Below are 25,143 nucleotides of genomic sequence, written 5' to 3' on the forward strand. Positions count from 1 at the left end.
TCATGCAAAATACATTACAAAACCTCTCTAAGTGGAAATTATAACTTCAAACTCTTCTAAAGAGACAAAAACTAAACCTGATGCTACTGGGATAAGAGTTTATATGGGAAAGTGCACTGGTATACCATAGCAGTTCAGATTCAGATCTTTATATCTCTTCTATTTTAGAGACCTTGACTAGGATTTCATCTTGCACTGTAACTTAGCTTGAGGGACCAGGCCATTTGTTCCTCAGTAATTAAAGCTGTGGTTCAGTCACTATGTATCTATATTCAGGATAGTATGTAAGCAGGTGATTAATCCTTTATTAGTGAAAATAAGGAACATTTTGCAGGGGAATGTTTGTAGTTGGATGGACCTCATGGGGCATATTTGTAAATTCATTCATTTGTGTAGGACTTAATGATGGTTGCCTGAGGGTTTTCCTTCTGCCTGGCTGGTTCAGTCTTGTGTCTGCATCTGTCAGATGTTAGACTAAGGAATATACTTTCTTGATTATATTAGCCAAAATAGTAAAGCCAAGAAAAAAGGCAAGGTGGGGGGAAAGAAGAAAAATAATAGAATCATAGAATGGTTTGGGTTGGAAGGGACCTCAAAGATCATCTAGTTCCAACCCCCCTGCTGCGGGCAGGGACACCCTCCACTAGACCAGGTTGCCCAAAGCCCCATCCAATCTGGCCTTGAACACTTCCAGGGAGGGGACCTCCACAGCTTCTCTGGGCAACCTGTTCCAGTGCCTCACCACTCGAAGAGTAAAGAATTTCTTCCTAACATCTAATCTAAATTGACCCTCCTTCAGCTTAAACCCATTACCCCTTGTCCTATGACTACATGCCCTTGTAAACAGTCCCTTTCCAGCTTTCCTGTAGGCCCCTTCAAGGAATGGAAGGTAAAGATGTCTTGTGAAATGCTATAAATAGCTAAAATTATTGTTCTGGATACACAAATGGCAAGCAAAATGAAGGGGAAGGAAGGCTTTAAGTATCAGAAACTACAGTGGGTAGCATATCATAGGAAGGTCTTCATTTCTAACATTGATGAACATTGGTTCTGCACTGAAGTCAGCTGTTGAGTAAAGGACGCTGCTGGTGGTTGTGAGCAGCTAGTGAGTCCTTGGGGCCTTTTTATGATAGATGTTCAGCAGTGAGGAGAAAACTGCACTTGTTCTGGATACTGAAAAATCTTCAGATAAATTTATACAGACCTGAAATCCTGAGGAGGATCCATTTAAAATGTTTCACTCATTTCAGAACAGCCTCTTCCAGCACTCTTTTTCTGATAGTTAGTCCTTTAATTTGGCAAAAGTAAGCTGCTAAAAGGGTCTGTTTTTCAGCAGCATTTGTAGCTTTACTGTACCTTTGCCCTTCCAGTTGGAAGAGACTTCATTTTTGATTGTCGTTCCTTCTGCTAGAAAGATAGAACATTTCTGTAGGTGCACAAATCCAGCTCCCCAAAGCAACGAAGCACTGAACTGTAGCTGCTGCTCTGCTCTACGCTTGCTGCTGTGCTCCTGGAGCCACCGAGTTAGGTGGGAGCGTGTCTCTGCACCGCGCTGTCATGTTCGGGTGGCAGATGAGTAGGAGCAGGAGCTTCTGGTTCTGCTTTTGTAGATGGATCCTTCGTGTTACTGCAGCCCGCTTTCTCATCATCTTCTGCACGGTTTTATGTGTTCCTACATATTTGGGAGATTTTTTTATGAAATATGAGCTCAAGTTCTGCCCTTCTCAGCCTTAGAAAGTGCCTTGCTTCACATCAGCAGACAGTTTGTGCTGGAACCCGCATGAGAGGAAAGTGTTCAATACCTGTCTCTGCTTTTCCACTTCAGGCTACCAGAGAGAGCTGCTTTTCCAGAGGGATGATGGCTCTTTTAGTGCCTTTGGAAATGAAGATCCCTCTGGGAGCACATGGTAAGTAGTTCTGCCAGGTTCACTGTGGAATCTGAGTATTTTAGGTATTTTCCCTGTGCCTAAAAATTTTTTGTGAAGCTGGTAAAAATTTCCAGCTGTATTAGCCTTCTGTCTGGGTTTCATTAGGTGTTTAGGCCAACTCTAAGGTCATTCTGCTGGATAACATGCTGTCAAAGCCATTATTAGGGCAAAGCTTTTTAATTTTGCAAAAGATGAATATGAATTATTTTAGCCAGGGGAATAGCTTGGTCTGAAAGCTCTTCTGTTGCTTTCCTTAGAGGAATGAAGAATAATAATCAAATGACTTATTCTTGCAGTTGACTGGAACAATTTAGGACTATGTGATCATCATTGCTTCAAACGGATTTTCAGTTCTCTCTATGCTGGAGGCATAAGACTGACTGAGGCATTTCCTAGGGCGTGAACAGAGTTACGGGTGTTAAAAATTTGTCCTACTTACCTCTCTTACACCTCTTCTTTCTGAAACTGTAAATACAGCTGAAAAAGCCTTTTGATTGCTGAATTTCACTCTGCGAAGCATAGCAAGCCTAGTAGTGGAAACTAGATAGATAGATAACAGAGACAAGTTCCAGCACTTTGTTCAGCTAATCCATGTTCAGTTAGTTTAAATATACTTATGTATTTCAGTACATGCTGCTGACTTTAAATGGAACCATCCCAGTTACTGTGCCACTGATTGAGTCACTCCTGGAGTCACTGAGCATCTTTCATTGACATCAGCAGGATTTGCCTTAGACTCAGTATCGATGACTTGGAAAATGAAGATAATCTATCTATACTGGCAACTCTGGTGCTTAAGTAGTGCAGTGACAGGTTACATGAATGCATGTTTGGCAAAGAAGGGAGTCAAAGCAGAACTTGGGATTATTAATGAATAAAACAACAAAGGTTGTTTCAATGATGTAATTACAGGGATAATCAGGATAATTAACATCACACTCATAACTACATTACTTTGTAAACTGTGATTTTTGCCACTTTAGCCTAGCAGCAGAAGGCAGGAGAGCAATATGTGAATAAACATGTGCTGGCAGACTTGGAGTCTATACTCTGTATTTATTTTTGAAACATAACAGCTGCAAAAGGGATCATATTTAGGAACAAGGACATAGCTTCATTTTTTGGTGAATTAAGCTTAGTTTACTTGCTTGTCTGGATGAGACGTATTTTCCTCTGTGCTTGGGAGGTGTGTGTAGAACACCTTATGCATCACAGTATTCTTACATCATCTTAAACAGGAGAAGCTGTAATATGTTGCTAATTTTGTCATATTTGATTAACCTTTTCCCCAAGGTTATCAGCTTTTGTATTAAGATGTTTCCTTCAAGCTCGTCCATTCATAGATATCGACCAAGATGTACTCACGGATACAGCAAAATGGATTGTCCGACATCAGAAATTAAATGGAGAATTTCATGAGCCTGGGAAGGTGTTACACAGTGATCTTCAAGGAGGGACCAATAATCCAGTCACTCTCACAGCTTACATCATGTCATCCCTCCTAGGGTTCCCAGACAAACAGGTATTTGAATTCATAAATAGAATTCATAGTTACTGGGACACTTCATAAATTGTCATACTACCTGGTAAACACTTGGTAGTTTAAGGACATAGAGGGACATCTAAACAGAGACAAAATTTAATCTGACTTTATTAAACCTCCCTATACTTTGGCTTATTTACCTCAGACAATACAAAGTTGTGCTGTTAGGCCTTTCAATGTTATGTGCTTTTGCAAAATCTAAAGGCAGTTGATTTTAGCAAGAATATTGTTGTGGCTTTAGTCCAAGAACTTGCAAAGAAATTTATGGGGGGAATTATCCTTAGAGATGTTAAGTCATTCCAGTTGATTTCATTGAGGTTACTCACGTTCATAAAAGGCAGTGCCAGATCAAAAGGTTTGCCTCTGAGGTTTGTGCCTGTGACTCTGAAAGAGATATTCAGTATTTCTTGGTTGTTGTTTGGTGATAGTAATGTTTCTGTTTCTGTACAATTTTTTTTTTTAAATTATAATATTTCAATATATATTTTATTCACTGTACATTCTTCAATATGATCTTCATTTCCAGCATGCTTATGTCATCAAGAGTGCTACAAACTTTCTAGAAGATAAATTAGAAGAAGGCATTTCAGATAATTACACTTTGGCACTTGTGACATATGCATTGTCCTGGGCAAAAAGTACAAAAGCAAAGGAAGCACTGAATATACTGAACCAGAGGTCAGAACACCAAGGTATTGCACCACTATCTTACACAGTTCTATAGATGGATTTTTGTCAAATTTAAAAATACCTATCATATATCTACAGCTGTATATAGAATTAGAGATGAAGAGAATCCTTCTTCTGAATTAAAATCTGTTTTGAGTATGAAATAGAGAATAAGCTAAGAACTTCCAAGACAACCTTAATGAAAAGTGTCCATAAAAGAATGACAATTCACAACAAAGCTAGGCCTTTCAGTCTCAGTTACCGTGTTCCTGATGGGGGAGTACCATGGTGCTGTTGAAGAACATTACTTGTCAGCTTTTCCATGTTACTATGTGCGCTTGTAAGATGAGCCTGGTTAGAGAGAGATGGATGGGGTTAGCTATTCCAAAGTAGTTCAGATAGATCCGGAGGGTGTGTGGGTGCAATTAGTTAAAATCAGTATTGTAATGAAGAGTTGAAGGATTGGACATTCTGTAAGATAATACAATTGTGTTGTGTTTTCTGTAGGGACCCATCATCTCATCATGTTTAACCTCTTCTGCATTCAGCACAACTGAATTTTGTTCCCTGTTTTGGGGGAAGAATAGACCATATGGAGTATAAGAAATGGAAGATTTTGTTTCAAAATAGCAACTATCCTCTTGAAAAATCCAAAGGAATTCATATTCTAGCCTAGAAGTGGAGTCTCTTGGGTGTTTACTGAGTTAGGCCTTTTGGACGGTCACTTTTGGGAAAGGAGGAAGTCACTTTTTTGGAATGCTTCGCTCAAGAATGAGCCTAGTGAGCAGCCATGCTGCCTGAGGTGCCTTCTCTAGTCCTGAAGAGAAAGGAGCACCCAGCAACAAGGTCGCCTTTTCACAAGGGCTCCTTTACGTGAGCACTTCAGGCTGGCAACAAAAGGATCAATGTAAAGTTCACTGAAATCAATGGTGAAATCAAGAGTGACTGTTGGGACTCCAGCTTTTTTTCTATCTAGATTCAGCCATTGCTGAGGAAGTGCTTGAGTCAGTCCATTATGGGACATATGCCTAAACATTAACACAATTTTAAAAAGAACCTCGCTAGATCCTGTATGCAAGCGTTAATTAGGATATTTCCTTTCAGTCTTTCCCAGAAGTCCAAAGACTTCAGCCTGGGGATCTGAGGTTATTGTTGGTTCTTTTGCAGGAGAGTTTCGTTTCTGGATAACACCTGCTTCTGAAATTTCTGACTCATGGCAGCCACGGTCCATCGATATTGAACTTGCAGCATATGCCGTGCTCTCACACTTTCATCAAGACAGATTAGCAGAGGGGATCCCTATCATGAAATGGTTAAGTCATCAAAGAAATCACCTTGGGGGATTTTCATCTACTCAGGTAATATCTTGTCTCAAGGGGCTTTGTTATACTTTCTAAATGTGCACTGCATATTTAAAAAGAAAAAGAAAAAGAAAACAGGGACCATTTGTTTTTTACATAACAATTACTGAATTTTGTTTTGCTGCAACAGCCTTGGTTGTGTGCAGACTTGCATTCTTTGCAATATTGGCATCTTAAAGCTGGACTACCAGTTTTAGTATTTTGGCAAGTATAATAAAAATGGAATTAGAGGGTCAACTTGATTATATAAACTATTAATAACAAAAGATCTTAAATTAAGAAGAAGCAGCAATGCCCATGGAAAAAAAATTAATCAGATTTTCCAAGCAAGTGTGATAAATATCTGTGCTTACTTTCTTTCCAAGGAGAGAAAGCTCTTTTTATTCTTTCCATATGTGGGTCCTCAAACTCCTGAAAGGCTATTAACTAAGATGAGAAAGGGGAATAGGTTTTAGAGAAACAGCCTAACCTAGTGCCTCTGTTGGCAGTTGGTCTTAACTTAATAATGTACTTCGTCCTCATTATTATGTAGATTTTTGATGGGCCATGAAATTTGGAAGATTTACATTATCTCCAGGAGGTTTCCATGTTATTGAAACCACATCTTGTAAGCTGTGCTGGCATCCAGAAAATTTATATAGTACTTTGGATTGCATTAGTTTAAACTAGCTTTTAAATTAACTGCAAATGCTGGTCACAGTAAAATGTCACATTTCATCATACTGCTTGGCACCAAGCTGTACAGGCTATCCTTCATTTTTTTCAAATGTTTGTTGGTATTAATCTGAGAGAAATTAGTTTTACTAAATAAAATGCAATTTAAGAACCCGCCTGGTTCCCCTGAGGTTCTAGTATTTTTCTAATGCGTTAATTCTTGCTTATTATTTGAGGAGACTGATTGAAGCACTAAATGACTTGAAATAACTTTTCTCTATTCTCCAGAAACCATTTTTACTTGAAAGTTTGAAAATCCAGCAGTGTACCATTTACCCCTGAGGGTGAAGTTAAGAAATTAATTTAATCCTTTTGTTCTTCCATAGTCTAAACTATTTTAATTTCAAAATTACTCCAATGTCCCTTTAGATGCCTTTTTTAATTTGTGGAAATGACCCCATTCTTTTTGCTGACTTCTAAGATTGCTTTAAAAAAAATGTTTGGAGTGTTTCCTTCCATGAGTTTATTACATTAGAAACTTAATATGTTGTTAAACAATGAGGAGGAAAGTAATCAGTTGCATGTGTGACGTTTTGTAAGTTAGGGTATGATAACTCACTGCGATTTGTATACATGGTATAGCTCACTATGAATTTGCAGTCAGGTTATTTTGCTTTGTAATGCTTTTAATGTTTAAGCATAAAATGTACATCTCTCATATACACAGGAGAACAATCCATACAAAAAATAGCATACATACGAATGTAGATTTAAAAGGTAGAGTAGCAAATTCTTCAAAGTCTGTGTGGCTGGGCAAGAGGGGCCTGTGAGTCTGGGTTGGGACCGTATTCCCTAACTTTTTCAGGTTGTGTATTGGATGCGGCATTGTCATATTGAGCTGTGCACCTCGTGCTTCAGCTGTGAGTGTTTCCTGGTGAAAAGCCTTGGGTATGCCTTCTGTGTTAGAGCGTGCCAAGGGACACGTTTATCTTCTCTGTAGGCGCTTCTCTGCCTTCTTGTTTTTCACCTGTGTTTCTGAGAGTCATTTGAGCCTAGGATGAGGAAGAGCTCTGAAGTCACCTTCGGCAACGGCAGATAGCATTTCTAGACATCTTGAACTCTTGTCTCAATTTAGGTCAGGAAATGTAAATGTGAGAAATCTAATTCTAAGCACTTAAAAAAGGTGCTTCAAGGTATTCATTGGTTTCCACAACTTAGGTAAAGACAGGCATATTTCTGCTTTCGAATGTTTAAAATCAGATTCTTCAACAAAATCTTATGGCTCTTTAAGTCTATAAGGTACATCAGGTATATAGATGTGGTAGGTCGCTGTAGTTTCATTCACTTTAATGTGAAAGAAGTTTTGTGAGTTTGGGCTCTGAAGGCTTAGATCTTCAGCAGGAACTGACACATGAGTAGTCTGAGAAAGTGCAAGGTCGTTCAGATGCTTTGTCACTGTTTTCTGCAAAGGAGTAATCAAAGACATTCTTTCAGAAAGTCCGCCACTTACTCCAGACTATTAAATGTTTCTGTAGCCCTTTAGTTGCATCTGTTGTGTCACAGCATGTTAAGCACTGGAGCTGGGATCCCAGCTGTAATGGTTCAGCATACCAGCAACCTTGGCACTATTGCTAATCATCTGATCTTTCTGCATTTTAAGAAACCAGTGAAGCAGGTCACCTCAGACAGGGATGTGGGAAGGAGAGTAGTTTCTAATTGTTAAGGAGTGGTTCCTACTCATTTAGAGTGAATAGGCAACACTTGCTGGTACCTTAAGGTGTGGCACAGTCACCACGTCATAGTTAATGATCTTCTGTTACATTAGAATTTCGTTACTAGAAATGACCCAAGAATGAATAAAACACCTCTGTATGCCAAGTCTGCAAGGCCAATTCCTTCACTGTCGCTGGTTAAAAAAGGTGCAAAATTTACACAAAGAGCAAAAATCCTGAGAAACACTAGAGACATATAATTGATTACTGTATTTTTTTCCAGAAAATAATGGATGTTGAAATTCTTATTTACTAAACCATGCCAAAACAAACGTTCAAAAACTACCTCTCGTGTTCAAAACCTGGAGAGCTAAGCCTGCAATTGTACACAAAGATAAACAAAGGAGAATGTGGGAGAGAGAGAGAATGATAATAAGTTTATAAGCACATTCTGTAGTGGTTAAATGATTGCACAAAACCTTTTGATCAAATATAGAGTATAAAAGCTGGGCTGAATCCCCTTTGAAATTCTTGCCCTGGGTCTGATAAAAACTAATTTCAGGCTTTTTAAAATAAATATTAATAGTTTTTTCAAACCCATAGCTTTTGCTTTCAGTGATCAAGGTACCTTGAATAACTACTGTGAAGTACTGGATATTTAATCCTTAGTCACTATATGCATATAGACAGTAGCAGAATCATTACTGTTTTCATTGGCTTTCTCCTTGCTGTCTGCGTGGTGTGTGATTCTCACTGTTGCGTCTACCGGTGCATCAGGTCTTCCACATACCCTGCACAAGAGAAGAACTTCTTAGCTGTCTCCCACCTCATTCTCCATTGCGTGTCACAGTACCTAACTTGTCCTGTACTGCCGTCCCTCTTCTACACTGGGATCCTTCATGCCAGTGGAATCCCAATGGAGATGTGGAGGTGGTTGCATGAAGACCCCAACATAATCAACAAATGGGACAATACAGGGACTGTGAGCTCTCCAAGGCATGGCTTATACACAGGTAGTTCACTGCGCAGGCTTCTTCTGTTTAATACAGAAGGATTTGTTTCTCTCAACAGGACACAGTGGTGGCTCTGCAAGCCTTGAGTCTATTTGCAACTCTCACTACTGCAAGCAAAACAGAAATGGATGTAACAGTGACAGCACCTTCTTTGAAAGCACCAGAAACATTTTCAATTGATACTCAAAATCGTTTTCTGCTTCAGACCAAGGAGGTACTGTAGAAAGCAAGAAATGTTTTTATAAAGTCTGCTGACTTGAAAGTACTTTGAAAATACTGTTTTACCCATCTCTCTGTCTTCCAGATTGCCCCTACACAACCAATGACAGTTAGAGTGGCAGCGGAGGGAACAGGATTTGCTGTCTTTCAGGTATGCAATGCAGTTATTCTTGCGAAAGGTATGGTCTCTATAAGGAAGGTATATTTTGGAAGCTTTATAAAACGTATTAATAAGAACAATCTTCTGAAATGTCTTATATCAGTACCAAAGCACTTCACTAATTGAAAAATGCTGTAAACCATATATTGTGTGGATGGACATATTCATGGGATTGATTGTCTATGTCCAATGGCCTGGCCTTTTAAGTACCGCTGGATGATTGCAGTGTTGAGACACTTCCATGGGCCAGACTCATACCAAAGCAGCCCTGTCCTCCTGCAGAAATGCGGCGTCCGTTAGCAAGACAAAGGACTGCAGTGGTACGTTGGCAGGCACAAAGGTCACAGTAAAAAAGGCATGTGGACCAGGCAGGAATGCCTCGTCAGGAACCTGCAGTAAAACCGCGGTAAGGCACAGATCAGTACAGAACAGGATTACACTGCTAGTTATTAGAGTTATTTTCCTTTTTAATGAAATAGAATACAACAATAGTGGAAAAGGTAAGAGTAAAAGAGTATTACAGTCAGGTTCTCCAGCAATTTTTACACTGTTCTGAAGTAGCATGAAAGACAGAGTCCAAGGATCCTGCAAACTGCCAACAGTAGTAGATGCTTAGCATCAGCCAAAAGTAGGGGCATGGCAAGGAGTGGAAGGAGGTATAGCGATCCCCTGTCTGCCTGTCTTGTGGAAGACTGTGTTTCAGTAGTATAAATTCAAACATCTTTACTTATATTTAAACAAATTAAGCTGGGATGAACACGTACTGTATTTAGAACTAGCAAACAGTAAATAGCCCTTTTATGCTGTTCAGCTGCTTGCTCTTCCCCCATAACAGAGATTATGTTCTGAAGAAATTCCACCTCCAAGATTTTCCCTAACCCTATGAGAAATATCATATGAGAAGAATACAGTATCGGATCTGATTTGATATGGCCCACTAATGGGTGTCTCTTCCCTGCTGTCCTGTCCGTGATAGTGGCTTAGAACCACACAGGTGAAAGAGAAGACCTTTGAAAAGCTACAAATAATACAGAAATATTAGTCTGAGCATGAGAGACTGATTTTATTGGAAGTATATGGATAAACTCATATTGCTGAATATATTGCAAAACCAGAGTTCCTACTAGACTCCTTCTAGTCGTACTTGGGAAAACTGAACTTAAGCTGCCTTTAATGGTCTCAAAGTTTTATGCCAGGTCAGATTCTATCTCAAGTTCCTTCCAACCTGACCTTCATGTCAGTGTTCTTACGCATCTGTGAAACAAAAAAACCATGGTGATGGTTGGTCAATGTGCTTTTGGATAAAAGACCTTTACAAGAAACCTTCACAGCTGCCTATGAGGGGCGAACAGCAGCTAGAGATACAACTCATTTGTTCAGCACCAGTCTGCAAAACCCACAGTGCCATAAATCATGACCTGTGCTTATTAATTCCCAGAAATGCAAATGAAGTTTACAGCAAAGTTCAAAAGTTTCAGAGGATAATTTAGATTCAGACCTGTAGGCCAAGATAGGAACGAACATCTCAGCAGGACTACGTTCACACATCTGTGGTTTCAGTGTGTGTGTGTATGTGGAATGTAACGAAGTGGGGCTCCAGAACAGTTAAGACTACTGATCCTTAATCATTGTTGAGAAATACTCCCTGATATTAAGTCAACTAATTTGTCAGGCAAGCTGATCAAAAACTTGTCAGCAAATTGTTTCTTGCTGGAAGACGCTGATTTGTTGAAGTGAATGCCCTTTGTGGAAGCACATTGGTTCCAATTAAGTTTTTGCCAGCAGGAAAATTTCACATCCAAACCAGCATGTCTGGTGAAGACTGAGCAGAAGTCTTCTACCCAGAAGAGCCAGAAGTTGACTCCATGGTTAGAGGACTCCTTGGGGCTGTATAGCACCATGGTTTAAGTTCCTGGTCTGCTGTATGAACATGCAAATATGCTCCCAAACAACTGGTGTTCAGGAACCAACGCCAGGTTATCTTCTTCATTTAGGTCACTGTGCTGTTGCCTTTTTTCCTGCAGCTTTGAGTCAGAGGTGCCATGACTAGATTCAAAATATTCTGCTTAACACACTGGAGTAGCTTCTCCAAAACCTTTTCTTTGCTGGGACCAATCCTTTCCTTCTGCTTCCTTTGGCAGGTCTGGTATTCTAAAAGAAAGAGCACTGATGCCATTTGAATGAGATTTCTCCTTTTCCCAGACACGAGCTAGATCTGGGTCGCATTTAATAAATCAGATAGCATATGACATTGTGATCACATTTCTTCAGCTGGGTTTCATTGTCTTAGGCCCGCCAAAGTACAGTGGTAAGATTCACTGTTCTGGGATTTGACTTTCTGGCCAAATGTAGCATGTCAAAACAGTAATTCATTTAAATATCACAAAACACAAGATTTGGTCCATTAATGGAAAAGGCTGCTTTCCCAACAGAATGAATTCTTAGAAAAAAAATAACTTATTTTTTTGGTGAAGTCTTACTGTCTGTGTGTGTGTGAGTTGGCAGTGCATTCACTCGTGACCCTGCAGAATCTCATAAAATATATTTATTTTCGATAGTGTAATTGCAAAAGCAGACATTTACTTGTAGTATTGTGGTCCTGTTGTCAATAAAATCTAGCTCATCCCTTCATTATGTGGGCACATACTATGGATGTCCTAAGATACTGATTCTGCAAGGGAAGGGAGAGGTTGATTATGGAGTTAGGGTATATGAAAGACACTCTCTAGAGAAAGGAGTCAAAGAAGTGATCTTCCCTAGCTGGCCTACTGAAAGTCTTGGAAGAAACACCTCTGTCTGGAACCCTGTGAACTGGGTTTGGCAAATACCGCAGAAATTTGGCGTGACCCATGCTTTCTGGAGCAAAGAAGGATGCCACTGAAATGCAGGACTAGCAACGAGGAGAGGGTTGGCAGGCTCAAGGAGGATGGGTGTGGGCAAAGTGGATAGGTGGGCAAGATTATTGATCTCCTCGTCATGTACAGTCAGGGAGTGAGGAAAAACCTGGGAGTCACCTGTTACTCGTTACTGAAATGCACTGACTGTTTTTTCCACCCAGCATATTTTTACTAGACTTAGGCAGGGGACTGAGTGTTATTCAGTGTGATGGTACTGAAAAAGATACACTGTGAACTGCACACGTGTTTCTCCGTTACAGTTTGGATGCGTACTAACTAGTTGAAAAGGGATGGAGGCAATTTCATTGAATTCATGCCCTCAATCAGGCGTGTTTGTGCTGCTAGTTTGTGCTGGTTTTGGCTGGGGTAGAGTTAATTTTCTTCATAGTAGCTGGTATGGGGCTGTGTTTTGGATTTATGCTGCAAACAGTGTTGATAACACAGGGATGTTTTCGTTACTGCTGAGCAGTGCTTACACAGAGCCAAGGCCTTTGCTGCTTCTCACCCCACCCCACCAGCGAGGAGGCTGGGGGTGCACAAGGATTTGGGAGGGGACACGGCCGGGACAGCTGACCCCAACTGACCAAAGGGATATCCCAGACCATATGGTGTCATACTTAGCAATAAAACCAGGGGTCAGGTTGGCCAGGGGGCCGCTGCTCTGGGACTGGCTAGACATCGGTCGGTTGGTGGTAAGCAATTGTTTTCATTTGCATCACTTGTCTCTCTTGGGCTTTATTTCTCTCTCTCTCTCTGTTATTTTCCTTTTTTTATTCTTATTACTATTACTATTGTTATTTTTTTTTTCTTTTCCAATTATTAAACTGTTCTTATCTCAACCCACGAGTTTTCTCACTTTTACTCTTCCAGTTCTCTTCCCTCCGTCCTGCTGGGAGTGAAGTGAGCGAGCAGCTGCCTAGTGCTTAGTTGCTGCCTGGGGTTAAACCACAACATAGTTGAAGACCAAAAAGGAGAGGGAAAGAGACATTGATTAGGGCATTATAAATGATTCATGTATTTTGAAGTGTAATGCAGTTGATTGGGTCAGATACTGTTTCAAGCATCTCTCTCATGCAGAAGATTAGCTTTTAGTTTTCTCTTCTTGGGCCTCTCACCAGAACTAGTTGCAGTTCGACAAGACTGGACCAGTTCTGCCTTTGGCTTTGGCAGCTGCTTCTCAAAAGGATTAAGAAGAAATGCAGTTGCTCGTTTTGTTGATTTAATGCTAGTTTCTGTATAATGACCTTCTGTCCCCAGAATAACAGTATATGAAGAAGGAGGCTTTAATTAAACTCCGTGTTGTGAAAAACATTTTTCCTTCATTGTCATGAGAAATCAGGAAAGGAACATCAGACTGTAACAGCGATAACTTATTCCATGAAAATACTAGCTGATTGACCTGTTCAGTATGTGGTTTCAGACATCCTGCATTGGCAGTAAATTCCCATTCATTAGCTTTTTCTGGCAAAAGTTAAAACAGCTTTGTTTCTGTGATGACAGATCGTTGAGGCACCGCCAGCTTGTCTTTACCAAACTTGCTGCATGCCTTTAGCTGGCAGCCTTTCTAGATTGGCTTCATCCTTGGTACTGCCTGTGGAGCCGTTGTACAGGATAAATCTTCACTGTTGCACCACGGTTGTCCTGAGCGCCTGTACAGAATTGGCTCTGTACTCATACAGCATGCTAAATTCAGCAATGCAGGGCAGGGCAACGGGAATCATGTGTGTAGATTGAAAGAAAGAGAATAACTTTCATATCAAGGAGTGAGAGATGTAGCCATGAAAGCAACAATCAGAAATTAAGGACTCCTCTGTTTGCACAGACTTGTTAGCCTATAATTGACTTGCTAACCTATAACTTGGACAACTCCCTGTCATACCTTTACATTTGGACTGACAATTTTCCATTCGCTGCCAGAAACTCTTGTAAAGGGAGTATGATTTTTCCAGAAGTACTCTTCATTCCCTTTTCCTTAGCCAAGCAAAGTGCTTGTTGGGGTCTTGCGAGGGGAGTTATTTGAGCCTTTTTCTGATTATTTTTTAACCAAAGTCAAAGAAGATAATCCACCCCGCCACACAGAGTTTAAGTAAAGCCTCCTTCTTCATATGCTGTTATTTTGGGGACAGACACTGGGACTGGCATTGTTTAACATCTTTAACATATTTTCTTACTGTCTTGTATTTGATTTTGTAATTCTAGGGTTTTGAAAGTTGGGCTTTCTGATTCATCACACTGAAGTGCTGAGTCAGCAACCGTTTCTTTAGTCCTCTCTCAGAGGTGGTGTACTGTTTGTGCCACAGCAAAGGGATGCTGCAGTTACCGTCAACTTTGCATTGGCTTTTAATCAGTCTGAAGTACCTTCGAATGCTTTCTCAAAGTTAAATTTCATTTCTGGTGTGTTTTATTTGGTATAAGTACATGAGCATGCTAGAGCAGATGTGCTGTGACAATTGATATCGTTCATTATCCTGTATTCCACAGTGGCCAGTAGAGAGAAGATGACCAATGAAGGCTACTAGAACAGGGCAAGCATGAAGGGATATCTTACTGATATACCATCTTGCCCTTCACCAATTTGTAACACAGTGCTTTCCCAATCCACAGGTCATCTCTGTGTGTGCTGTCTGGCTCGGTAGATATTTTCTTGATAGATTTTTTTTTTTTGTTGCATAAATATGGAAAGCATTTGACACTGTCCCACATGACATCCTTGTCTCTAAATTGGAGAGACATGGATTTCATGGATGGACCACGCGGTGGATAAGGAATTGGCTGGAGGGTCGCACTCAAAGAGTTGTGGTCAATGGCTCAATGTCCAAGTGGAGAATGGTGACGAGTGGCGTTCCTCAGGGGTCAGTACTGGGACCGGCACTGTTCAACATCTTTGTCAGCGACATGGACAGTGGGATCGAGTGCACCCTCAGCAAGTTTGCTGACGACACCAAGCTGTGTGGTGGGGTCGACACGCTGGAGGGAAGGGATGCCATCCAGAGGGACCTTGACAGGCTTCAGAGGTGGGCCCATGTAAACCCCATGAAGTTCAACAAGGCCACATGCAAGGTCCTGCACGTGGGTCAGCACAATCCCAAGCACGACTATAGGCTGGTCGAGGAATGGATTGAAAGCAGCCCCGAGGAGAAGGACTTGGGGGTGTTGATTGATGAGAAGCTCAACAGGAGACGGCAGTGTGTGCTTACAGCCCAGAAAGCCAACCGTGTCCTGGGCTGCATCAAAAGAGGTGTGACCAGCAGGTCGAGGGAGGTGATGCTGCCCCTCTACTCTGCTCTTGTGAGACCCCACCTGGAGTACTGCGTCCAGCTCTGGGGGCCCCAGTACAGGAGAGACATGGAGCTGTTGGAGTGAGTCCAGAGGAGGGCCACAAAGCTGATCGGAGGGCTGGAGCACCTCTCCTATGAGGACAGGCTGAGAGAGTTGGGATTGTTCAGCCTGGAGAAAAGGCGGCTCTGGGGAGATCTAATTGCGGCTTTCCGGTACCTGAAGGGGCCTACAGGAAAGCTGGTGAGGGACTGTTTATCAGGGAGTGTAGTGACAGGACGAGGGGTAATGGGTTTAAGCTGAAGGAGGGTCGATTTAGATCAGATGTTAGGAAGAAATTTTTTACTGTTAGAGTGGTGAGGCACTGGAACAGGTTGCCCAGAGAAGTTGTGGATGCCCCCTCCCTGGAAGTGTTCAAGGCCAGGTTGGATGGGGCTTTGGGCAGCCTGGTCTAGTGGAGGGTGTTCCTGCCCGCAGCAGGGGGGTTGGAACTAGATGATCTTTGAGGTCCCTTCCAACCCAAACCATTCTATGATTCTATGTAACTTTTAAAATATTTCTAAACTTTTAACAACCACAGCTTCTTGCGGCAAGTAGTTCTGCAGTTGATGGTGTATTGCATTAAGAAGCACTACTCCTTCTTCTCTTGAATCTGCTTCCCTAGTTCTTGTATTTGGAGAGAAGGCATAAGAGGGACTGTGTTGGGTCAGAGCAAAACTCAGTCTAGCCCAGTGTTCTGTTTTCCACAATAGCCAGAGGGAATGCTCAGGAGAGAGTGTAAGAAGATAAATGCATGTAATATATTACCTGACTTTCTTCCACCTCTTACCGTGTGTTATTCGAGACCTTCAGCTGGAGTTTCTGTGGGCTTAGAAAAATTTGGTTCCATGAAGTTGCCTATTTTGCCCTTGAACACTTGCACAGTTCAGTCTCTGCAGTATCTAGAGGGAAGGGATTCCACAATTTAATCTTACGTTGCATGAAAAACCATTTCTTATTCATCTTTCCTATGCAAGTTGTCATTCTGTAGATCTTCTTCCAACTTACCTTTTTATGGCTGAATTTTCATCTATTTTACCATTTCTTAAATGGTAAACAGATCTGGTAGTAATCAGTTCAAAACCTATTATTATGTACATAAAAATTGTCTCATTTTGCAACTCTTTGCAGTAGTCCTAGTCTTGGCTACCTCAAATAAATTAGTATAATCAGCAAACTTTATCACATCAGGATTCACCCTGTTTTCTACATCATGTATACATATGTTTAATGGTGGTCACCCAGCACAGATTCCTTTACGACTTCACTCCTTTCCCATATGAATATTCATTCCCACCATCTATTCCTGTCTTTTAACAGCCTTTTTTCCCTTGGCAGCTTCTTTTGTTCTAGTATCTTTGGCTAGTAATCTTCCTAACCGGCTACATGTTAATGTAACGTCCAGGTAGTTTAGACTAGACAGAGCTCTGTTGTCCATGTTTTTTCATTTGATTCAGGTAGCTGGTGGGTTTATAGCAACAGCCTATTCTCCAACATGTCATATTTACTCATTTGTCCACTAATTTGACTCTTTATTTTAGTTTCAACTGTGTTTTCTGGTACAGATACCAAGGTTACTTGATACCCACAGTTTTCAAGACCCCCAGTACTCTTTTAAAAATTGCTGTCACATTTGTCATCCTCCAGCCTGGTACTAAGGCAGTTTTAAAGAAACACTGCAGGTAATGATTCAGCTGTTTCTTTTCCTCATCAAGTTCAATTCTGTAGGCAGTACAGCTTGATTTTTTACTGCATAATTTTCTGTCATGGCTGGTAATGTGAGAGTACTCATAGATTACTCCATTCCAGCTCCAGCATTTCTGCTTTGGCTGTTGGCACCGGTAATTTTATTGGATATTGAGATAAGCAGACTATCTCCTAATTATTCAGACCTCTTTTAAGCACTTCTGGTTTTGCCACTCCTCTACCACTGTTTCAGGCATCTTACACACGTCTACACTAGAAGAACTGGAAACTCTTCAAACTGTGCCTAATAGATGAGCTTATTTTATATTAATATTACCGTCCTGCACTGGACATCCTGTCATACCTCCTTGCTTGGCTCACTTAGCAGAGCCTGGCAGTTTTTGAGCAGAAAGGGCTAGAGCTCTGTCCTTGAGGCAGACTGAAGGCTTTGTAGCTTTGTCTTTGCACAGAGGAACCAGATGATGAAACTGTTTACTTAACTGCAAGAAAACTGTGTTGTTCTGAGCTTGGAGTAACACGCTATTCCTCATCTGGTTTGAGTGTATGGATGCTGTGGCATGAAGACTGAAGACAAATTCTGTACATACGCTATGTATTTGCTCTTGCTCTGCTTTCATATACAGCTTGTCTCTTTTAACCCAGTAGGTGTCGGTCTCTGAAGTTTGCCTTTGATCTTCCCATTTCACAGTGTCAGGAAGCAGCTGCACACATATAAACCAGCAGAGAACAACTAGGAAGAAAATCGCTGGTTGTCCTAGGGCTCCCTTGTGTTTGCCTCAATTGTGTCCTGCTAATTGCATTGGTTCCGCTGCATTACAAAGTGTTCAGAAAGGATATTTCTTTCAGAGAAATCCTATGAATCTCATGTGTGCAAGACACAAGGCCATGTATCCTGTCACATGTGAGCACTCCTCTGGCATTATACTGTTAGAAATGTAATGTTTTAACCACACAGATTTGCTTTACATATGTCATCTAATGGCTCTACTTGCAATCCACAGCTCAATGTTATTTACAACACAAAACACACTGATCAGGGACTCAGATCTGTCCGAAAACAAGAAGCCTTTGACTTGAATGTTGATGTAAAGGATGACAAAGATGATAAAAACCATTTGACCTTGAATGTGTGCACAAGGTAGGTAATTCAATTGGAGCATCTCATACACCTCTTTGTCTCTATAGCTTTTAAATTATTTAAAATTAGTTAAATTATCCATTTGTTTGTATGGATTTACTAATGTATGGGATAGAAATGTATAAATAAAGAGAATAAAAGAATTACTTTGTAAAAATGGCAGTAGTTAAACTAAGAAGCAATTCATAAGTCAATTTGTGCAAAATTATTGCTGTCCAAGTGGTATTTTTTTACTGGTATGCAAAAGGATGTCGGTACCCTAAATGTTAGAGGTGTATGGAAGAGTTTCTGTGAAATGCAACAAAAGTCTCAAAGGCTTCTTTGGTGCAAGTGCTTCTTGGCTATATGGAGAACTGTGGACAGACTTGAAGACTGAACCAATGTCTTCCATGTTCTAACTTCTAGTAGCAGATTGTGACAACTGCCCATTACTCTTGTCTTTCATGAACAGAATGCTTTGCTTTTGATCTAGAAGTAGATACTTCTTTTTTTTTGTAAAGAGAGAAAGAAGTTCTGAAGTGCTGAAAACACCATGAAATAGAAGTAATAATTCTTTGGTAATTATTTATTATTTATTAATATTATTAATAAACTTTGCACAGAACAATTTACTCAGGAGTCAAAATCCATGTGTGCATAATGATAAATTTAACTGGGGTTTTGTCTTATTGTGCAAGCATCTTTGTGGTCTTTCATTTATCAATATGTCTTATAGTTATGAATTTGGTGATATAATATAATGTAAGCATCATTCTAGAGTTGAAAGTGGTGATGAGTTTTCCAGCCAGGCTAATTCTACTCTTTCTGCTGAATAAGGGAGGGAGGGGGTGCATCTGGGATGATGTTTCTTGTTCAGTTAACACCTACTAAGAACTGAGCTGAGACTGCTGAAGTATCATCTCGGAGACCACAGAACAGCCACCAGATGTTACCTGGATAGAATTTGGATCAGATGAGAACAGGTGACATCGAACAGTCATTGCATATTCTTAGGTCAGCCAGTCATTAAACCAAATCGTTTCTTTGACTGCTTTGCTGCCTCATTTTTACTTGCTGTGAAAGTGTTTATACATGTATTTAAAAGAAATACATGAAGAGGTTTGTCCTCTGGCAGTTTCTTAAGTATGCACTATTGTAGTTAAAAAGCACTGCATATTTCACAGAAAACCCTGTAGGCCACTGTATCTGTCTATATATATTTATGGTTTTTATCTTCTATGTTTTATTATCTGCAAGGATGTTGAGATGACTACATTCTTTGTATTTCAGGATTTCATCTGTTTGTGAATACTTCCTCTAGCAACTGTTTTCTTCTTGTGACATTATCATGGGTTCCTTGTAAATGCAAGATTTGCAAAGTACCACCTGATCCACCGTGATTACTCTTGCATTCCTTTCCTCCACATCCTCTTTTTGTTATTTATTTAAACTTTAAATGCCATATGCCTAGAACTATTTTTGTGCTCTGCCTACCACAAGGGAGCTGTGACTGGATATGGATCCTCTAGGTGACACCATCATACAAATAATCAGCTATAGTGACTATGATTTCAGTACAGAGAGGATTGATTTAATTTGGGAGATAGCCAGCAGGCACAAAGCCAGAGCCTTGTTTTTATGTGTTTCTGGTAACCAATTCAGTGATACAGATGGTGGGCAGCTACACTAGAATACATGAGAGCTCTTGAAATAGAATGGGCTCGTTCTCTTTTAAAGTTTTCTGTGAAGTGTCAACAGCTTTCTAAAGTCTAGCACAAACTCCTGACATGTAAAGGGCTTACATGATGGGTGTGGGATGTCTTGGCTGAGCATTCTGATTTTCTAGCTGAGACCTTTGGCTCAGGAATACAGGCAGGAAGGGTTCCACCTCTCTGGGAAGACTCTAGGGTGATGATGTTTTAATTGCAAAGTGTTCAGAGGGTAGGGGAAAATCTAGTGGCATTATAAAACTGCCCCAGGAGAATATTTGGAACATTAAGATCCATCAACTCTTATCACGGAAAGTGGTCTAGTATAAGTTCTTTAAGTCTCTGTGTTTCCATTCTTTAGGCTGAGACTTTGGTTGCTTGGCTTGATAGACTCGTCATCATCTTCTTTTTTTCCCTATATATTGTATATAATATATGCATTATCTATATTAAATTCCTGAATTAGTTTAAAGTTGGTCTACTTACAATCTTTACAACATGATGTGGCTTTCCAGTAGAGAAATCAAAGTAGGCAAACACAGAAAGACTGCTGAAATCTCAACCAGTTTAGCTAGCTGTGGGTGTGCATAGTCAGGTAATGGAGGCTGCAGCTTTGCAATTTTTTTCTTTCTCTAATCTGTAGAATATTCCACCTTCTTTCAACCAGCTTGATAGTGATTGCCCATGGTTGTCTCATCTGGGTATCATTTATGACACTGGAGCAGATGATGTCTCATTCAAATTGAACTGATTCTTGGTTAGAGGAGGTAACTCACTGTCTGGGAGGCAAATACCCAGGGCTGCCAGTTTCTTCTCTGGTCAGTCTTGTTGCCTGCATACCATTTCCAGGCATGGGAAACTGATTGCTGATGGTTGTACTCACTCTCTTGTTTATACTTTCTGCCTACACTAGCTTGTTGTTGTTTTCTCCTCTTTGCATCATCTATGAGAGGGTCTCACACAGATCTCATATTGCTGAAAAGCTGAAACATAAAAGTCTACTAAAAAATTCTCAGTTCTCTTCAGGTACAAGTTTCAAGTCTTCTTTCTTTCCTTCTCTTACTGGTCATTCTTCTCAGATTTTTTTTTTTTTCTCTTTTAAGACACCATGGTGTTGAAGAGATGATACCAGGAGCCTCCCCCAAGGCTGTCACTCTTCTTTGTTAAGAGCTAGATCCTAGTAACTTCTAGGGATATATCTTATTCACTTCTTGACAATACCAAGCTGTTTTGGTTACCTGTTGGTATTTTGGTAGCACCCCAGACTGGCTAGACAGCATGGGTATTTTCCTCCCCTCTTACTGGTAATTATGCAGAAATAATTACATCCAGTTCCAATTCAGTTATTTGGTTTCAATAGCAGCTACTTTGGCACAGCACATCATCCAACAGATGGTTTCATTTGTTTCTTATCTCGTGAGCCAACTGAAGTCAGCAGTTGTGTTGTATTTCTTTCAAAGTCCTATCTGCGGTCAATCAGCCATGCTGCCAGTCTTAACAGCATTGCTTTGAAAGCAAGTCTTCCCTTTTTTTAAACCATCCAGCTCTACAAAGAAATAGTTTTATCCAATTACTTTCAACTACTGTCGGGCCTTCAAAATGAGGATTGTAGACACTTCTATTCTAGTATAACAATAATCATTTACCCTCCACCCGAGGTGGGGGACCTGAACTCTTCTGCCATCTGCTTTATTTAAAGCAATACAATCTTTTGCAGGTCATTTAGGTATCACTTGTAGCACAGAACACCATAAATATATTTTGATAGTTTTGTTGTGCACCATAGTATGTAAGGCTTGCTCAACAGACCAAAGCTTTTTAGTCCAGCATCTGATTCTCACATTGGAAGAAGATGTAATAATAGGCATTATTTAGGAAAAAAGAAGGAACTCAACTTATTAAATCTTCTTTTTTCCAAAACTGGATGAATAATATGGCTATGCATTTTAAAACTGGAACTTTGACAAATAATCTGATGATGAATTTGTCGATGTTAATCTCTATGAAGGAGATATGAAAAAGTTTGGGAGACTTTTTTGGTGTATACCTTTATCTCACCCTCCAAAAATGAATAAGAGCAAACCAATGCATCCATAAGAGGAAATATGTATACTTCAGTTGAAGAGTTCCTACAGCGGTTTCTTAATTACTTCTTGTGAAACGTGTTTAATTGCAATATTTCCTGCATGTTCGTGATGTAAGCCTGCACTTATAGATGCCAATGTGGTGGCTCTTAGTGGTGCCAGCGTAGTCTCTCATATAATTTATGTACTGTAGTTTTCTCAGAGCTAAACTTGCTTTTTCATATGTGGTTGAAATTATCAGGCAGAATAAAAGAAAAATCAATTATTATCTCTTGATCGTTAAAAAGTTTCTTGTTGGGATTTTGTTCCATTTGTTTCTCATGTATTCTTAAGCATTATTGATTCCATAGTTGGGATTTAATGATCGAACAGTTTCTTTGGCAAATGGACTACTGTATTTCTACTAAATGTTTCTTTGTCTCTGTGTTTTGAAAAGGTACTTGGGTTCTGGCACATCTCCCAGCAGCGGTATGGTCCTCATGGAGGTTGGCTTACTCAGTGGTTTCTCTGTGTCACCAGATTTCACTCCATTAGACAATACAGTTAAGAAGATAGAAAAGGACAATGGAAAAGTCAACCTATACTTAGACTCTGTAAGTTGAAAATAACAAAGAAATGTGTTTGTAGTGATGTTAATCTTAACTCTGCCATTGTTTGGTTTAAATTTGGAAAGACATTATGATTGTATTCTTTGGGAAAATGGACATCTGCTGTTCACAATGAATTAATAGTTCCACTGTTTTTTAGTGAGATGGATTGGATAGGTACAACTCATTATATTTGTAAGGGGTTTCTAGATTAGGCCTCTTAAAAATCATATATAAGAAGGCAGACATTTCAAGAAGTCTGTAATTTGGCCAAAATGACTGCAAATGAGATAAGCATCTTTATATGCATTCTGACTCCCACGTCTTTAGAAATGAAGTGGGCTACCACTGAGCTAGAAGTCCTTACATCTTCCATGAAACCGCCATCACCAGGGTTCTCAGGATGTTTCTCTTTTGTTTTTCTAGCTAAATGAAACCCAGGTTTGTATGGATATTCCAGCTGTGAGAGACTTCAAAGTGGCAAATATCCAAGATGCTTCAGTGACTATAGTGGATTACTATGAACCTCGTAAGTGTCAGTCATTCCAAATGGATCTTAGTGATTCAGAAGTTTAAAAGAAAGTTTCTTTTCATGGAAATAGGACAAATTTTAGTGAAGAGAAAGCCACATCAAACTGAAATTTACTTTTGTCATTAAACCACAGCTGTTTTGGACATTGACATGCCAAATTTTCTAACAAATAGTAGTATTTTCCCATATATATGTTTACTGTTCTAATGGGTTGGTTCCTCAGCTGGTGTGAATTGTCATAACTTAATTGTCAGCTGGTATAAATTGGCTGCAATCTGGCCCAATGTGTTCCCAAAACTACCAAAATGAAGCAGGAACTTCACTGTGGTTCACTTACCAAGTGATTATCTTTCAAGTAGCTTTTCCATCTGTTTCTTGTTTAAACTAAGAGTCCTTCACTGGAGAAAATGCCAGTGTTTTGCTTTCTATAGTTATGTAAAAAAGATGTACATGGGATAAACAGTTTCAAAGTTTTTTGATTTGGGTTGGGTTTGGTGGGGTTTTTTTGTGTAGAGTGTGTTTTAGAGGAAGCCACAGTGTACAAAGCTCTTGGGCAAAATGAAAGGCAAAGAAAGATTACAAGCTGCTGGAGAAGATATTAAGGAGGTTTTCATTACACCATCCAGCTGAAACACTATTAAGGATTTGGGGTTAGTTTGAGATAAGACATAAAAAAGTTGTGTAGGCAATTTTTTTTCATGTTGGTTTGTTTTAGCACAAGACAAAAGACAACCAAATATGCTATGATACGTATTAAGAAGTCACATATAAATGCACATCTGTAAATATTTTTATTGTCTTTAAATATATTTAGTGTCCATAAATTCTCAATTAATAAATCAATATTAATTTTAAGATATGAATTAATATCCTTAAGGACTAAAATTTGTATGACATAATCAGTGCTGCAATGTGAAGCTTTGAATTTAAGAAAAAGGTTGCTTCAAATATTATTTTACAAGACACTATTCCTATTACTGTGTAGCATAGGCATATTATTGGTCTACATATATACATATGCCATGATTCTGAGTTCTCCTGAGAGAATTCCTTCCTGTCTAATACAGAAAAGTGCTTTTATTTTAATCTATGATTTTCCATCGCTCTCATAGTTGGTGACCTAAGCTGCAGGTGTATATTTTACGTGATGGTGACAGTCAGATTCATGTCATATTTAGAGCTGGGATATATCTAAGGAGTCCTCATGCTCCAGCATTTATCAAAAAAGTTATGTCTGTGTAGCAGATATTACAACTGGCATAAGTGTAAGAACTGGCTGGGATGCCAATACAGCAGTGCCAGGAAGGAGATCTGCCAGGGTTAATATACAGAACTACTCGGCACGTTCAAATGACTGCTGCTTCTCCTACCTGACTTTGTTCAGAGCTAGTTGGGTGTCAATGTTGGGTAAGCATTTTGGCTGGTAAAGATACAGCTTTAATTTTTTGTAATATCTTGAGGCTTGAAAAGAAACTGAATATCATTTCAGTTAAAAAATACTACTAATAAAAAAAATATTGCAGTGTCCCTAGTTGGAATGAAAACCTTCAAACCAAAAAAAAAACCCCACTATGGGAATGAAACTTTGCAAAAGCTTGTTCTGTGAGCAATTACCATGCATTGATGTTTTTTAAATGAAGATGATTTTCCAGGCTACTAGTCTGTTTGGCTCTGTACCAGCCTTGCAGGGAACAAAGGAACAAAATACAGGAGCAGGAGCTAGGTGAGGTGGGCAGTCCCAGATTCAGGAAGCTGAAGCTCACAAACATAATAGTGAGAGAGAAAGTGTCAGTTATGAGAGACCTAGCTCTTACACGTCATAGCCAGTAACCTGCCAGGTAAAGCATCTGAATTCCTTTGCCATGGGGGTTGCTGTGTAGGTAGGGGCAAAATTCCTTTTAAAATGTTTGACTGAGATTTGTGAGCTGATTAGGTC

The 25,143-nt window shown here is 39.8% G+C and overlaps 1 protein-coding gene across 1 annotated transcript in view; it reads left to right on the forward strand.

Annotated features, from left to right (window-relative positions):
• CD109 (CD109 molecule) overlaps positions 1-25,143 on the forward strand; it is a 90,541-nt gene that overhangs the window by 59,884 nt on the left and 5,514 nt on the right. The window contains exons 24-32 of the mRNA XM_054821848.1: positions 1,826-1,907; positions 3,222-3,450; positions 3,998-4,163; positions 5,308-5,498; positions 8,939-9,094; positions 9,185-9,250; positions 18,180-18,316; positions 22,525-22,681; positions 23,102-23,204. Of these exons, the coding sequence (XP_054677823.1) occupies positions 1,826-1,907; positions 3,222-3,450; positions 3,998-4,163; positions 5,308-5,498; positions 8,939-9,094; positions 9,185-9,250; positions 18,180-18,316; positions 22,525-22,681; positions 23,102-23,204 (1,287 nt within the window). The remainder of the gene's footprint in view (positions 1-1,825; positions 1,908-3,221; positions 3,451-3,997; positions 4,164-5,307; positions 5,499-8,938; positions 9,095-9,184; positions 9,251-18,179; positions 18,317-22,524; positions 22,682-23,101; positions 23,205-25,143) is intronic.

This window comes from Grus americana, chromosome 3 (assembly GCF_028858705.1).
Source record: "Grus americana isolate bGruAme1 chromosome 3, bGruAme1.mat, whole genome shotgun sequence".
NCBI classification, from domain to species: Eukaryota; Metazoa; Chordata; class Aves; order Gruiformes; family Gruidae; genus Grus; species Grus americana.